General features: G+C 38.5%; 1 protein-coding gene across 4 annotated transcripts in view; it reads left to right on the top strand.

Annotated features, from left to right (window-relative positions):
• Positions 1 to 14,478, top strand: part of pdxdc1 (pyridoxal-dependent decarboxylase domain containing 1) — a 91,617-nt gene extending 77,139 nt beyond the window's left edge. For all 4 annotated transcript variants that reach the window (XM_041817417.1, XM_041817418.1, XM_041817419.1 and 1 more), the window contains 2 exons: positions 5,399 to 5,497; positions 10,222 to 14,478. In XM_041817417.1, coding sequence (XP_041673351.1) covers positions 5,399 to 5,497; positions 10,222 to 10,496 — 374 coding nt within the window. In that variant the 3' untranslated portion in view covers positions 10,497 to 14,478. The remainder of the gene's footprint in view (positions 1 to 5,398; positions 5,498 to 10,221) is intronic.
• The last annotated feature ends 2,605 nt before the right edge of the window (positions 14,479 to 17,083 follow it).

The raw sequence follows: 17,083 nt of genomic DNA, 5'->3' as shown, positions 1-17,083 counted from the left end.
AATCCTGTATGTCATCTTTGTACTTACAATTAAGCCTCTTGGACCCATATTGTAAAACAAAAGCAAGTCTATTTTTTTATTTTGTGTGTTGAAAGTTTTAAAGCTTCTCTTAATGGGACCAAAATTAAGGCTATGCTGCCATCTTGTGATGATACAAAATACTACAACACTATTTAGGACAGGGGCCAAACAGCAAGCAACACATTACAAAGTTTGTATCTGTCTGTTTATCCATGAAAACAAGGGAAAATGACAATCTGAGAGGAGATATTAAAGCATTCAAGAAAATAATAATCAGTTAATCAGTTTATGCTTCTAGCCACTCCATCATTTTCCTCCTGTGGATTGAGCGCGCACACAAGGGAGAGGGAGTGAGGCTGCAAGCATGCAAGAGAAAAAAAAAACTGTCAAACGAGATACTGCAAAAGTTGCAAAGACTCTGCAGTCCCTATAGTAGACTGTCTGACGCGGTGAACATAAACCTACATCATGTGGAGGAGGAGGGGACACAGACAGGCTGGTGTGTGAAACGGGAGCAGAGATGCATGCAGGTGAGCATGAGAGCGAAGCAGTGCATGAGCTCTGTAGAGTATCATAAAATAGGCTAATAACCATAATTAGACTGTGGGTCCCCTTTATAAAGAAAAAAAATGAGATTAAACATGTAGCTTTTCTATGATCTGAAGAATGAAAAGAGAGTGAAGTCCTCTAACCACACTTTTTTTTAATGAACATCCTGACTTTTTTTAATTTATTTTGTGTGTTCATAAGTTTTGAAAAGCAGCTTCAAATTTTTGTTTATTGAAAGAATTCCAGTAAATCTACTGAACTGATGACAGTAATTTCTTACTGTAAGGATTTATTTTACACATGGGCATTTTTCTTAATTTGGAAAAAAAAAACAAGACAAATAGCAGAGATTTTTTAAAGTAATTACTTAATTTTTCTGCACCTACTTGAGTAGGGGTTGTGTCCACCTTACTGACCTCTGATGGGCTTGAATTTACCATGTTATGCCCTCGGCATATTTTTGGAGCATACAGTATCTTAACGTCATTATTTTGGGTTGTTGACATGAACAAAAATTTGCATAAAGAAAGCACTTTTGTTCACTTGTGTTGATAAGGGTATTTTAATCTTGAGAAATATTCCTGTGTGGTATTTAAAACAGATAAAAAAAAGTGTGATTAATTTGCGATTAAATGTGAGTTAACTATGAAATTTGTGTGATTAATCCCGAATAAAAATTTCAATCTATTACAGCTCTAATTTATAACCAAAGACAATGACAAAAGTAACATTTTACAGACTTAGGAGACTATGGCTAAGGTAGTCCAAAAAGGACCCAGATGGAAGACCCAAAAGATGCTGGGTTCACGACAGACAAGCTCAAGTGACAAACTGGGCAGTTAGCCCAGTATTTGATAAATATCTTTATGATACCTTTATCTAATCAATATGATCAATGAATTACAAAAAAAAAAAATCTAAATACATTCTGATAAATGATGAAAATGCCCTCAAGTGGAATATCAGTTACCAAAAACACCAAATGTATCAACTGAGATACAAAAAATATATATGTTAAATTTTATGGAAATTTTGTTTTTTTGGGATTTCAGTAGAAAGTGAAATAAATATTTCAGTTCCAAAAAATGAGAATTTTCTGGCTATAATTTGTGTATTCAGGCTTTAAAGGGTTAAAGCCATTCACTGTTACCATTTATAAATGGGAAACATTTGTAGAGAGACGAAGAAGAAAGCATTGTTTATGCATATTTCTATGTGTCGTCTGTGAGAAAACCTAGCCCGTATAATAATGATACCTTGAGTAGAGTATTTGCTAAAGGATCTCAGTTTGTTAACGACAGACCATCTTAACATGTGGGTTTGTGTGTAAGTTTCAACAGAGTGTGCTATGGCATGCCATGTCATCTGACTGGTGCAGTGGTGTAATCTGCACACATTGTTGATGTAATTAGTGTTATGATTATATTGTGTTCTCATCTAAAATATGGCATAGGATGCAACTAGGACAAATTGACATGGTTTCAGAATAAGCACAGACTTCCCGCCCATGAGTATTTGTCAGTCACCAAGGTCTATGTCCCTGGTCTGTTTGAGTTACAGTATAACAGGCTTATCTGGTTGTAATGGCAAATAGATTTCACCAAACAGAACCAGTTGTTTTTGGCAGTGATGTAGCTGAGAATTGGTGTATATTCTAGTGGGAGAATGACATCTTAGGTGACTTTCACACTAGGGGCCCAGTCCCGGATCCGAGTGCACTTGAGCCAAAAGTCTGTTTCGTTTGGGTAGTGTGAATGCAAACGAACTGCACCTGGGCACCAGGCCCGGGCCCATTTGGGGAAGTGGTCTCAGGCGTGATTCAAGTGGACTCTGGCACGGTTCAGATGAGATGTAAATGCAACCGCGCTCGGATACGGGACAGAGTGTCAAATCAGCTTTATTACATCATCATAAAAGCTAAACGTCTTTCAACAGCGAGGCAATTTGTTCACATCTTTCCTCATTAAAGGGTGGAAATCATCAGAATCCAGTCAAAAAATGGTCTGCTGTGACTCACCTTACAGATGAACACAAGTTGGAGTCAGTGAGAGGAGATGCAAAGGCAGTTAAAGTCTCCTATAGCCTCAAAAACTGCTGTGCGCAGCATGGGCCCATTTATTCCTCTGAGCTGCACCCAGATGTGCAGATACAAAGAGCGAAGTTGCTGGCATCTTAAAAGTGATTTTAATCATCCATGGCTGCAGGATGGACTTTTTGCTGGGTCAAAACAAAAACAATCTTTGCTCAGGTCATGACCCCAGTGGTTGCCATGGTTCTTCTTCTTCTTTCTCCTCCTTTGCGGGGTTGTAAACCAGCTATGTGCATACCGCCACCTGCTGTTTCAGACTGAGTAAATACGCAAGTGGGCCCAAGCACGGATCAATGTTTCTAGTGTGAAAGCAAGCCAGGGGTGGTGCGGTTCAAAACAACTGGGCCTAATGTGAACGCGCCCTTAATCGCCACAGCACACGTTTTGAATGACACAGTTTCATTCATCAGTGATCTGAAGATAAAAGCTATGAGTTGCCACTTTGGAGATTTTACTGATGAACTTATCCATGACTGCATAGAGTGTGTGGCATAACAAGGGACTCTCTAAGACTCTAAAAAGACAGTCCACTGATGTTGTCAGAAGGTATTTCTCTCTATTGTATTCATGACATGACAGAGACAAGCAAGAAATTAGTTATTCAATCTACCAGTGTTGGCACAGTAAAGTCATTTCAATCAGAAGTGACTTTATCTGATTTAAAAATATTTTTATTTTTCACAAGTTTGGAAATGTGAGATGGCTTTGGCGAATAGACTCCATTGTGTTGTTGTACTTGAAGGGTTAATGAGGCTGACAGCAGGATAGGATACCCCTCAAAAATTAAGGTGATAAAAAGAACAGGTAAAGAATTAAGCAAAGCATGCCTTGCCTTGCTTAACAGCTACAGAATTCTATGAAGAATAACAGATGTACCCATATATACAGTACTTTTTAAAAGATTAGGTTTGGGGCTTTTTTGGCTTTATTTGGATCAGACAGATGAAGAGAGACAGGAAAAATGACGAAAGAGAGTGGGGGTAAACATGCAACAAACAGCACCGACTGAGAATCGGTTCTGCGGCCACTGCTTTGAGGACTATAGGCCCCTATGACTGTAGGGGGGCCTACTCCAGCCACTGAGCCAAACTGGAACCCAATTGGACACATATAGCTTGACGTTACTCCATTAGAAACAGGAAGATTTCTAGTTTCCAGTTCCATTAATTCTTTGAAGGCAAAGCGGATCCAGGTCTGAAATGTTGCTCGGCAGGACCTTACAGCCATGTGGCCCTGCATGTCCATGGTCTGTTAGACCTGATGTGGGAACAGACATGACTTGCTGACCCTATAGTCATGTGGCCTGGCATGTCCAAGGTCTGTTTCACTTGACATGTAGCCTGCATGACTGTAACGTTTTGCTTTAGTAGTATGACAAAAAAGCTTGGGTGAGGTCAGTGTTGTTAGAGGGTAATTTTCATTCCTACTTATTTCTGTTGAGTTGAGATGTGCCCTGTGTGTAGCTTTGTTTGTGACTGATCTTTGGGCTTTCTCATTTTCATCATACTGAGCTATTTGCATCATTTGCAGAAGCACCTCAGTACTACTTTCCTCATCCTGCAAGTAAATTTGCATTTCTGTTCTTATGTTGTCATTTATCAAGTCTGTCATAATGGACTGAGAGCACTGGCTTTGGATTAGCTCCTTGTTGTATTTCAGGACAGACTGAGCACGCTCAGATGCAGGACTTTTTGGTGCAGGTCAAGAACTCAGACCTGAAAGTCAAGAGCAGTTTCACCAGATCCTCATACAGCGTTTGGATCATTTTCTGCATAATGGGCTTTTAGAATCTGCAGGAATGTGTTTAGGGTGAGGTCTGTTTTTCCCTCAGAGAAGCTTCTCAGTTTCAAAGTCAAGGTAACAAAGTCACTTACTTTTTACTATATGTTTAGTTTACACAGCAAACTTTTTTTTTTTGTATCAATGTCTCCATTGACAAGAAAGGAAGAAGATGGATTTTCATTTAATCAAGATTATTTACAAATAATAGATTATGTTGTTGTGCTTTTCTTTGAAACTGCTCGAATGCAGCCAGTTACCCTCAGAGCAACTTGTTTCTGCAACAGTTGGGTTATTGAATTGCTCTTGATTGTTAATCAAATGGTACAAAAAATCAGAATGTGTAAATAACTTCTAGAATTTGAAGGAAAAAAACAAATATATTATGTTAGGGGCTAAACCTGGGTGAATAAACAATGTCAAAAACTAAAGCCCTAACATCCAGTGTAATAAAAAAAGAGGAAAGAAAACAGGACTGGTTTTCAGTATGGAGAAACAGGCTGGGTTAGCTCACCTCCATGCTGTGGTCATCAGGGCCTCTGGCCTAGTTCACTGCTGAAGCATTGTGTGGTTCGGTGAGCCCAAGCGTTCTTTCAGTTCAATTTTAGTTCAGCTGGGTAAGAGCTCAAAAACAATGACTAGTTTCATTCAAGTCCAAGTTGGCGTCTTCTCCTTCTCTCAGTGGCAGCATTCCCCACTACCTGAGTCTTCTGACGTCATTTAAAGGTGCCACAGCCACAGATTCGCGCGCACTGCTGTCATGGTGCATTCAAGACGGTCGGACATTCCAACATAGCTTAACCCAATGTTTATTTACCACATGAAAACCATTCCAAAACAATTTTAAAAGATAAAAGAAAGGAAAGGAAGATGAACTCTAGCTATCATGCTTATTCCTAATATATGTGTGTGTGTGTGTGTGTGTGTGTGTGTGTGTGTGTGTGTTTTATGTTTCCATAGGTTTCTTGGCCTCTACAGAGGAGACATACTCCACCAAGGTCCAGGCAGGCAGGCCACCCCTGCAAGACACTAGCACCTCCTCATCAAAGAAACTTCCAGGTAGGATTGTATTTACTGGTTGTGCAATCTATCATCATTTATCATAAATAACTTTTTAAATATAGACAGCATGAGATCCTGTCTCTTAGAATACTGTATAATAAGTGGCCTCTGTACACTGATTGGATCCACATTTAAGAAATGCCTAACCCCCAAATTCCACATACTCTGCCTGCTCTGCATTGTGGGTGCACAGTGCTTTGCTTCAACCCACTGTGCACACTGAAAGTGCAGCACAACCCTTCAGCAGCGCATCCTTGAGCAAGTCCACATCACAAAAGGTCACACGGGAAGAGTATGTGAACAACAGATTGTTATGCCTGTCTTGGGTTAATTTGCTTTTTAAAAAAAAATACTTCAATGATTTTTCTCATCTTTTGCCATAGGCAATTAAATTATGAAGCTGAAAAGTTTATGTTTGCAACAAAGATATGTGGTTTCATTTAAAATTCTGTTGTCTTAAGTTAACTTAGTGGCTCTGTGAGGTACACTATATTGCCAAAAGTATTCACTCACCTGCCTTGACTTGCATATGAACTTAAGTGATATCTTATTCTTAATCCATAGGGTTTATTATGACATCAGTCCACCCTTTGCAGTTATAACAGCTTTAACTCTTTGGGAAGGCTTTTCACAAGGTTTAGGAGTGTGTTTATGGGAGTTTTTGACCATTCTTTCAGAAGCGCATTTGTGAGGTCACACACTGATGTTGGACGAGAAGACCTGGCTCTCAGTCTCCGCTCTAATTCATCCAAAATGTGTTCTATCGGGTTGAGGTCAGGACTCTGTGCAGTCCAGTCAAGTTCATCCACACCAAACTCTCTCTTATCCATGTCTTTATGGACCTTGCTTTGTGCACTGGTGAACAGTCATGTTGGAACAGGAAGGGGCCATCCCCAAACTGTTCCCACAAAGTTGGGAGTATGGAGTTGTCTAAAATCTATTGGTATGCTGACGCATTCAGAGTTCCTTTAACTGGAACTAAGGGGTCAAGCCCAGCTCCTGAAACACAACTCCACACCATAATCCCCCCTCCACCAAACTTCACACTAGGCACAATGCAATCAGACAAGTACCGTTCTCCTGGCAGCCACCAAACCCAGACTCGTCCCTCCAGAGAACGCGTCTCCACTGCTCTATTCAAGTGGCGGCGCTGGCGCCATTCCTCTTCACCTCTCCACTACTGACTTTTCCCACCTGTCACCCACCTGCCACTTGCAGAAGTTCTCTGACAACTTTGCCATTGTCTGTCTCATCACGGATGGGGACGACCGGTCATACAGAGGACTCATCCAGGACTTAATGGACTGGTGCCAGTGAAACCACCTCTGCATTAATGCTGAAAAGACCAAGGAGCTAGTTGTGGACTTTCATCCCCCCTGCCCATCACCAGTGAACATCCAGGGATGTTGAGATGGTGACATCTTATAAAGTATCTGGGTGTTCATCTGAACCATAAACTGGACTGGACTGATAACACCACTTTAGCACAGCTAAACAGCACTTTATAAGAAAAAGGACAGAGCAGACTCTATCTGCTCAGGCAGCTGAGGTCTTTTGGGGTGTGGGGGTCACTCTTGAAGGCCTTCTAGGACTCTGTTGTGGCCTCTGCCATCTTCAAGGGTGTGGTCCTCTGGGGGAGCAGCATCACAGCAGCTGACAAGAAGAGGCTGGACAAACTTATAAAGAAGGCCAGCTCTGTCCTGGGATGCCCTCTGGAACCTGTGGAGGAGGTAGGGGAGATGAGGATGACAGCCAAACTGTCCTACCACCCAAAGTAAGGTTTATGCCACAGCTGCCCTAAATTAACAGCATTGGTAATTACCAAAATCATTTTTTATGTTTCTGCAATGGTTAATACACCAATATGTAGAAGCTCTTTAACCCAAATGATATTTTTAATGCTAAAATATAATCATTGTTGTTATCCATAAATTTTCAAATGTACTGATTTACAAAAAAAAAAAGAAAAAATAGTAAAGCACATTATTATTTCTTGATTAATATGTCAAATTATAGTTATTTACTTGCATTCCTGAACAGAAAAATGCGTTTTAGTTGTTGAATGTTATGCTTGAATCATTTCTGACTTCTCAGAGAAGCCCCCCCGAGCCGGCTCAAATTTGAGTATAAAAAGGTGAATTCAGTTTGAAATTCCTCATTCCTGTTCAAAATGGTAAAAACGTGGAGAGCTCACTGAAAATGAAAGAGCATTAAAGCACTTCAAGATGTTGGATGGTCTCTGAGAAAAATATTACAGGTGGTCTAATAAATTTGTTAAGCACTGTATGTATATGTATATATATATATGTGTGTGTGTGTGTGTGTGTGGGGGGGGGGGGGGGTATGTATGTGTATATAGGCGTACATATGATTATCTCCACCACACCCAATCTGTAACATATTCAACCTGTACATAACAGTTTGTAAATACTATTTCTAATTTGAAAGTTGATGATTTATGGGTGCACTACTTTTATTTGTCCTATATTTCTATTATTGTCTGTTATTGCCACCAATGGCCTGCTTTGTCAATACTACTTTTTGCTGCTGTAAATTGGAATTTCCCCTTGTGGGACTAATAAAGGAATATCTTATCTTACACAGTCTGCATGCCTAGGTGCCTGATTGTATACACCTGTGGCCATGGAAGTGATTGGAACATCTAATTTCAATTACTTGGATGGCTAACTGAATACTTTTGGCAATATAGTGTATCTTGAGTGGCTATCCTGTGTCCCAGGATGGGACATTTACGTTAATTTGGGATGTTTTACAATCAGGAGTCCATGCATTGTGTTGTATTTTGATGTTAACAGGATGCTTTGCATCCCGATGGGCTGTTTTAATCTTAATCTGCTCTACAGGGGTTTGACAGGGTTTGGCCATACCTGGGGCTAAAAGTAGACCTGGCATGTATCCTGATTGGAGCCAAGGCGCATCTGAGATAATTTTTTGGATGTCTCCCAAGCAGCCTTGGAACCAATTTTAGATGACGTTCTGCCATTAACAATGATCAATGATCATGGATGCTTGAAAAACTAAAACATGTCTTTCCTACTGCATCCCCTGTATGTGATGTAGACAGACAGCAGCATGTGATAGAGAGAGGAGATGAAGTGGAGAAAGTTTCATTTGTAGGTAAACAGTAGGCTACTACAATATCCTGCATTAACTCTGTCTGACAGTAGGTGTAACGACTGTGTGGATTCCCCTGTGTGTATTGGCAAGAATCTGGTGATACGTTACATATCGCGATACAGGGGAAATGCTTCTCACACTTGCACACCCAGCACAAATGAAAGAGGCAATAGTTGAAGAAAAAAAATGTTTTTTTTCATGGACCTTGCTGTTTAAATGTTTATTACAGTTTCATCTTCATGCCGCACCTTGGATTTTGTGGAGCATCGTGCGCCTGTGGTCCAAGAATATGCATCTCAGAGTTGAGAATGAAATTTCACACATATCAGCACAGGCTCCAAATGTTAGGGCATGTTTTTAGAGCAGTCAGTACACTGGACAATGTGGTCGGATGCGTGTGGCACTTTGACATGCTGTGTTGTATCGTCCTGTCTCCCTCACTTTGTTGCAATTGTTTCTGTGTGTTGAAAAACTCTAGCAATTTCATATTCTGTCTCAATCACAGGCAATCCTTTAAGGCCAATAATGTGCTTTTACATCAAGAAAAGTGTCACTCAGGATTCAGGGCCAAAATCATGTCGGTCAGCTGTGAGCCGCGCTCGTTTAATCTGAAAACCATCTGTCATCAATAGTGCTAAAAAACAGCCTGTAATGTTCTGCAGGTGGGTGAATTAGGTGGCTCATAAAGGGGGGGCATGGCCTGCGAATGCCTGGAGAAAGCTAAACTGAAGTGTGAAAACAATCAATTGGATATGTATCAATAAAATATTAGTCCAAGATTCTGCAAAAGTTTTAGACTCTGCAGTCCATAGACAGCTTCATTTGGAGGAGGAGGAGATAAGGAGCACGGGATCCCTCCTGAGAAAGATGTGTGACAGGGAAGCAGATGTACATCATAAGCATGGGGAGGGTGAAGCAGTGGGTGAGTGAGCTCTGTAGAGTATCAACATAATAAAGCATAATTAAACTGTGGGTCCGCTTTGAAAAGAAAATATAAACTTATGAGACTTTTGTCTCTCTCCAAGAAAGAAACAAAAATCACTTTTAGACTTTCTTTTTAATTGTATTACGGTACCTTGTGCAGCGACTGACTACCTACTGAGCCACAGTCATAAAGACATGAAAGATCCTAACTTTATTTGTGCTACAAGCCCAACATGCAGCAAATCCCAAAAAATCTCTCTAGTGATCAATGAGCCTATCAGTTTCCTGATTTCAACAAATACTGCAGACTTTCAAAGTAATTCTATTGAAATTAAAGGATTAATGTAACAAATAAGGACAAAAATAATTTTGTCATCGTTAACCAATTGCTGTAAGTAACTTTGTTTTTGATGCATCAATCTTTTGGACACAAGTTTACAACAGAGCTTACAGGCAGTGCTTGGGAGACTGTCACATAGTGCAAGCTGTTGCCTCAGATTGTATAGTCAGTGTTACCCACAAAACTTGCAAGATGTTAAGTTTCCTCATTCAGTGTAGAAAAAGTTATTTTTCTACATGCTCCGAGAGCCTTTCCTTTATTGTAGTGATGCCTGATAATCTGTTGGAGGTTAAATAAAATGTGTGGTTTTAATTCACAGGTCAGAGGTTATTTCGGCGTTCAGAGGCAAGCTCTGACTCCTTTGGTGAAGCAAACTCCACTGAAGAAGTTGAGGAGACAAAAAAGGATGGTGTTGCTGCTTCAAGCTTAATAATGAATGAACACTTTTCTCAACCTGCACCTGAGGAGGACGCAAGTACTTCAAGTGATGATGCACCACAGTATTCTGTGCAAATGCAACCACAGATAGAGACTGATGTGGTCTCTGAGAAGCAGCAGCTTGAAAGCCAAAAGATGGATCAGAGTGGGATATAGGATAGAGTAGGTCCCATAGCTCTCCTCTAATGGCACATATCTAAATCTATTTATGCTGAATCTAAGTCTTCCACTTTTTAATTTCTAACAAAGCTACATAAGGCATGATTGGGATTGCTTCTGTCCCACTGTGTCAAAAAGATGATAAATCCGAAGATGGATGGATTAATTCCAATCAGGGCTACTTTGATCTAGTGATGTTTAGCAATTTTCTGGGGCCATCCTGCAAAGATATTCATGGGCCATTTGTTTTATTCTAAATCATATACTATACATGTTATTGAAATGAGCGGTTTGTTGGTGGAACTGCATTGTGGTCTGATTATTATATATGATTTTTGTCTAAGATTTACGGATGTTCTGCTGTCCTTCTTTGTAGCTGCACAGAATTTTATGATAAATCATGTTAAAACTGATTGTCTATGCATTCACAAGGTTGCACAAATCACCTTACACCTGTGAAAAGATTTTTTTTGGAGATAGACTCTGAGTTTGCGTGAATTTGACAATGATATCTTGGTGGATAACTTGTTAGCAAGCAGAAGATAGGTTTATTGCACTAAGCATTTATTTAAGCTTTACAGAAAAATTTGATCATTTCAGGATCAGACTTACCACTGCAGACTTAATATATTTAGTTGCAAACCTCAACTGAAAAAGTTAAGGCCTCATTGTAAATATTCTTCCCTTCTGATTAAAATCTAGCCCACTGAACACAATTGTTAAAGGCAAACTAATATTAGTGGTCATATGCTTATAAGGCTCAAAAACTCCCTTTGTGTGTGCACTGTCAAACAGTTACTGCAGAAGTAAGAAAAGCATGCATAAAACGTCAGAGTCAAAATATACAAAATTACGTAACACCCCCACTACAACCCCATTTACACACAAAAAAGCAATCTTAAGGTCAGAACATATAGAAGTTTTGATCTTTGAAATTAAGTTGTAATTCCACAAGTGAAAGCTATTTTGAAGTCATTATGATCTAAAGTTCAAGGTTCATGAAGACTGCATGGTATTAAAAAGTTTGTCCTATTAGCAAACTAAATTCCACAAACAAAACAGCAATATACACTTAATATGGTCAAAACTGCAATATATTTACATAATTAAGTAAGAATGAAAAAACTGTGCATTGTTCATATGGCCCTAAATGATATCACTCCTTTCCTCAAAATTAGAACTATTTATGGACATCCTGGGATTCCACATAGTTGTTGGTGTGGATTTGAATGCAGTTTGAGACAAAACATGAATAGGTAACATGAATAGCAGGTAGTTCATTAGAAAAATTAATCCCATATCAGTGGGCAGCTAACACCGGTTAAGTGGATATTTGGTAGCTATATTTGCATCTAAAGACCTTTCTCAGAATGTATGCCCATTACCTGGTCTGACCAAACTCATTTTATTGTTCCTCTATTACAAGGGCCAATTCTGCGAAGCTTGATGCTCTTGGACACAGGTATGCTGCCCTTGACATTACTTTACAATGTAAAGATAGTGATCAGATTTCATTCAGAAAGAATGATTTTTTTTAACTCTGCTAGACCTATCTGGCCTTGAGGCTGCAGACAAATGAACATTTCGCAGATACTTTCAGTGTCAAATCTGGAGATGGAACAGTTCAGAGTGGCTCCTAAAAGTAAATTAGCCTTTTGCCTCTTTTTTGAAGACTTGTACAAATCAGAGCTTCACTCTGACTAATCTACATGTGATGGCTTTTTGAATAAAATTAGTATAGCACATGATTCCGAATTTCAGCAACTTCATACTCTTCTTACTCCTCAAAAACTGAGATGGCTGTAAAAACCATGCACAAGGTCAAATTCCAAGTCACAGATGGCATTCCGCCTGAATTTTATGTAACCTTTTGGTCCTTACCTGGTCCAGTACTTGTTGCTTTCTTTTCTTTCTCAAGAGAGGTTAGAACCGCACTTTACGTAGCTCAGCAATTGCAGGTCTTTTTAACCAACTTGTACATAGTGATCAGACTGGATTCATAAAATCTAGATTGGCCCCAGACAGTGTAAGGATGTTGTTGCATGTTATAGATGACAAGCAAAATCTTAGTAGCTAACAGCAGTTCTCTCACTAGTTAATATGAAGGCCTGAAGTGGCTTCTTTTATTATCTGGAGGAGAGCTTAGTGAGCCCTCATTTACTTCCTGATTTGCTTCATTAAAATATTTCCATTTGTCACTGCCACATTAACTGTGGTCCTATTATTTTACAAATGCAGCAAAAAGCTCTCTCTGTGGTTGTCCATCTGTATGGAATCCTGATTACCAATTATTTAATAACACTACACTTTCAGTAGAAGGCCAGTCTATTCAGTACCCACCATGGAAAGAAAAAGATACACTTCCTTTTAGGACTTATCCTCACAATGAAATCTACCCTGTTCTTTATGTTTTTTTACTTGTAGCTGAGATCAGCTCTAAAGGTTCTCATTACAGTGTCCTCTGTGGACTTACAATGAGTTTCTGGGGGATGTTGCCTCCAGTCTGTCAAAGACATTTGGACTAATTTAACCAGTTACACTTAATGAAAATGCTGTTTCTAACATAGGCTAGGCAATAAAAAAGAGGGCTATTACAGGGTCTTACAGCAGCAGTTACTGGAAGCTCCCACTATAGCTTTCTTTACAAGTATGGCCATTTATATACTAAGACAAAGTTTATCTAGAACTAGCTATAGCTCCCGCTGTACATGGTGCCAAAACTTGATGGAATATAATGACAAAATAATTGAGAAATGGCTATTGCTTTCAGCACAACTCAAAAGCTTTTGAGCCATTGACAGTACCCTGGAATGGGGATTTGGGTGGGTGGGTTTAATAGTTGTTTCTTATTTTCTTTCTTTTTGAAGTATTATTTTGGATTATTTTTTTTTTCTTTCTTTATATTTTCTATGCTAGTGGGATATTAATGTTCTAATTTTGAACTGACTCTTAGTCTGACAGAGTTGTGTTGATAAATGTTCCTGTTCTTTTTTTTTTTTTTTTTTTGTAAAACTGTGTTGTCAATAAAGCAAAACATTTGATCACAAAAAATAGAACTATTTCTATTAGCAAATGGCTCCTTAATTTTCTTTACAATACATTGCCAAAATAAGCCATAAAACAATTAAAGCTGTAGCCATAACTCTTTGTCTTTACTCCCTTTACTTTTGCAGCTAGAGTTAGTAATGTGTTTTTTATTCGTTGTTGTTTGATTATTTGTTTGCTTGTGTGGGATTTTTCTGTTTGTTTGTCCCTCTTTCTGTAGCACTGTTGTCATGTTATAGAAAATTTTTACGTTGCAGTTATAACTGCTCAATGAATCTTTCTTTCCTTTGTCAGAAAATCTTACGCTAAACCTAGATGAAGAACTCACTAAATTGAAATTACATTTCCAAATGCCATATAGAGGGACCAAATTAATAGCATTGTTTGTTTGAGCTGTGCCTTGTATTTTGATTGTTTTGATTCAAAAATGCTTGAATATTTGCCTGTCCACCACAAATAACACCAAAGACTTTAGCCATTTTTAAAAATTGCCCTCAAAACTAATATTGTAAAGTTTGACAAAGGTTATTATCAACTATTCCATACAGTGCAACATACATACAGACCTTTCATTTAGCTGAAACAACACCTTACCTTGAGGGAATGGGCCTTAATTACTCACAGAATTGGCACAGATATGCCAAAATGTCAAAACTCAACATCAGAACTGGAAAAAAAAAATGCACAGAGCATACATTTCTCCATTTGTTCACCTAGTTAATGGACTGGTAATGAACTTTGTGATACCTCTTAAATGTGGATAAAAAAATAAGACCTATAAGTTGATAAAGATCTTAGCATTACAATGTTTCTAAGGTTGTTGAAATAATTCATTTTTATGATTCTTCTTGATTCTTTCTGATATTTGATACAACAATAAATAAATAAATACAATACTACGACCAGTTTGACAAAGAATGTTTGATTTAATAAAAGGTAAATATCCAGGACCACTATCCCTCTGTCAGTGACTTGATCTTTGGCTGAATCTGTTCTCTTGGCTTCTTTTTACCTCCGCCAAGGAGGTTATGTGATCAGGTGGGTTTGTTCATTTGTTCATTTTTTAGCAACATAACTCAAAAAGTTGTGGACAGATTTTGATGAAATTTTCTGGAAATGTCAGGAATGGCATAAGGAAGAACTGATTAGATTTTGGGAGTGATCCAGATCACCGTCTGGATCCAGGAATTTTTTTAAAGGATTCTGTACTATTGGGCGATAGGATAATGGCGGAGGTCTGTGCTGTAACCACTTTACACCAGGAGATGTTGGACATGAGTAACTTCAATCCCAGCAGCATTTTTGGGTGTGTTTCTATTCAAAGTTTTGGATTTTATAGTTTGAAAGATGCACGCCTGGTTGAGGAGGTGAGTCAGAGCGTAACAGAGAGAAAGACAGCAAATTGTAGTGAGAATACTCACAATGCTGGGAGAAATAGAGGAATATTCACCCTCTGCCATGACCTCCAGTCATCCAGTGAGACTATGGGTGAGACTGTCAATGCATCTGTTGGCACCAGCAAGCAATATTCCACCAAGACAGTCCACCCATAGCAAAGCTATGGAAGAGTATTAGGGCCACTGAAAAAAAAATAAAAAATTTGAGACAAATTTTTTTTTTTCACTTGTGAGAAAAAAGTCAGAATTCTGAGATTAAAGTCAGAATTCTGAGAAAAAAGTCAGAATTCTAAGATTAAAGTCAGAATTCCGAGAAAAAGTCAGAATTCCGAGAAAAAGTCAGAATTCTGAGATTAAAGTCAGAATTCTGAGAAAAAAGTCAGAATTCCGAGAAAAAAGTCAGAATTCTGAGTTTATTCTCAGAATTCTGAAAAAAAAAATTGAGACTTTTTTTTTCATTTGAAGAACAAAGTCAGAATTCTGACTTTTTTTCTCAGAATTCTGACTTTAATCTCAGAATTCTGACTTTAATCTCAGAATTCTGACTTTTTTCTCAGAATTCTCAGACAAAGCCCATGCTTTGCCTTACAGTGTTTCCACCCCACCGGGGAGGGCGTAATTGGCGAATGCTGTGGTGGGGGCACATGAGGATAGATCCAGGAATTTTTTAAAGGATTCTTCACTATTGGGAGATAGGGCAAATGGCAGAGGTCTGCGCTCTCTGAGTGCTTTTCTAGATTTTTTTTACCATGAAATTATTCTGACATCTGTAAATCTGTTTCCCAACAAACTCAACAAAGAATGTTATTTTTAGGGTACTGTTAGAACACATCTTTTTTTTTTACATCTTAATTCTAAAAGTACATTTCAAAGTGGGATAGTCAAAAGCAAAGTTGTTTCAAATAAACACTATTTTTTTGTATTTATGGTGTATTTTCATTCTCCAGTTTGTCATGGGTATGTCTTTACTTTCGTGATGCCAAACTCATTTATTTCTTTAATGCATAACACATCCTGCATGAAAGTCAAATTTTATATTTCAGCAGACGGTTGACATACATTTTTTTTATTATTATCAAACAGACTTTTATTAATCAGTCTGCACACTGCACAAACTCATGATATATAATACAACATGCAACAATCAAAAATTACATCAGTACATCTCCAAACACAAATTGATCATTTTCTACGAAGCACAACACCCACACTGACTGAAAACAATCCAGATCCTCATTGGCTCTGTAAAAACTTATGTCTAGTAACAACCGGAACTTAATTATTTTCAAAAAGCAGCTTTACATCAAGAAATACAAACACATACACCTTCCTTTTTCTGCTTAAATACATAATTGGCCTTGGCCTGGCCAAGGCCTAAGTTTAAAAGATGATATTTGTGTTTCTGTTGCTGAGTGTATTTAAAACCACAAATAAAAGGACTGTTCCTGGGCAGTACTTTGCCCTAAATAAGTCCTCCAAGGAGTGTCACTACATCTGTTTAGTGTCATTTAGTAACAATTTTCCCTGCAGTGTCACTCAAAAAAAAAAAAAAATCAACAAACATTCTTTATACATTAGACATTAGAAAGGAATCAGGGATGAACACCACCTAGCCTGTGCCACAGACCACTAACCTTTCAAAGGCATTTTCAGCCTCTTCCATCTACAACAATGGCCTTTGACTTTTTCTAAAAAATCCTCCACGTTTCTTCATATCATTTCCCAAAAAACTCCCAAGTGCCTATTTTCCAGACGAGGCCTCCAGGCAGACTGAGCTGATCCCATAACCTCTCAACGCAGCCTCACTTTGTAACCAGTTTGCTGCCAACATATTGACAGTTTTGTTCACCACATCAATATCTTTCAACTCGTTACCAGGGCAATGACTTCATCGGCAGGTAGTTGGTTTCAATCACATCACAACCAGGAAAACAGACACTTGGCTTAATGGCCAAAAAATATATAACATCCCAGCCTTATCCTGCTCTGCACACTAAATGGAAAAATCAGGCCTCTGTTGATCTTCAGAAAACTTGCAGTGTCACAATACAAACCCTAAATCTTGGCTATGAAACATGAGTTGAACCCAAAGGAGTGCACCACAGATACTGGTGCCAATAACAAGCCTGGTCTATGGAAATA

The sequence above is a fragment of the Cheilinus undulatus genome, linkage group 21, assembly GCF_018320785.1.
Source record: "Cheilinus undulatus linkage group 21, ASM1832078v1, whole genome shotgun sequence".
Lineage (NCBI taxonomy): Eukaryota > Metazoa > Chordata > Actinopteri > Labriformes > Labridae > Cheilinus > Cheilinus undulatus.
The sequence above is the reverse complement of the archived record's forward strand: the minus strand, read 5'-3'. Positions and strand labels throughout refer to the sequence as shown.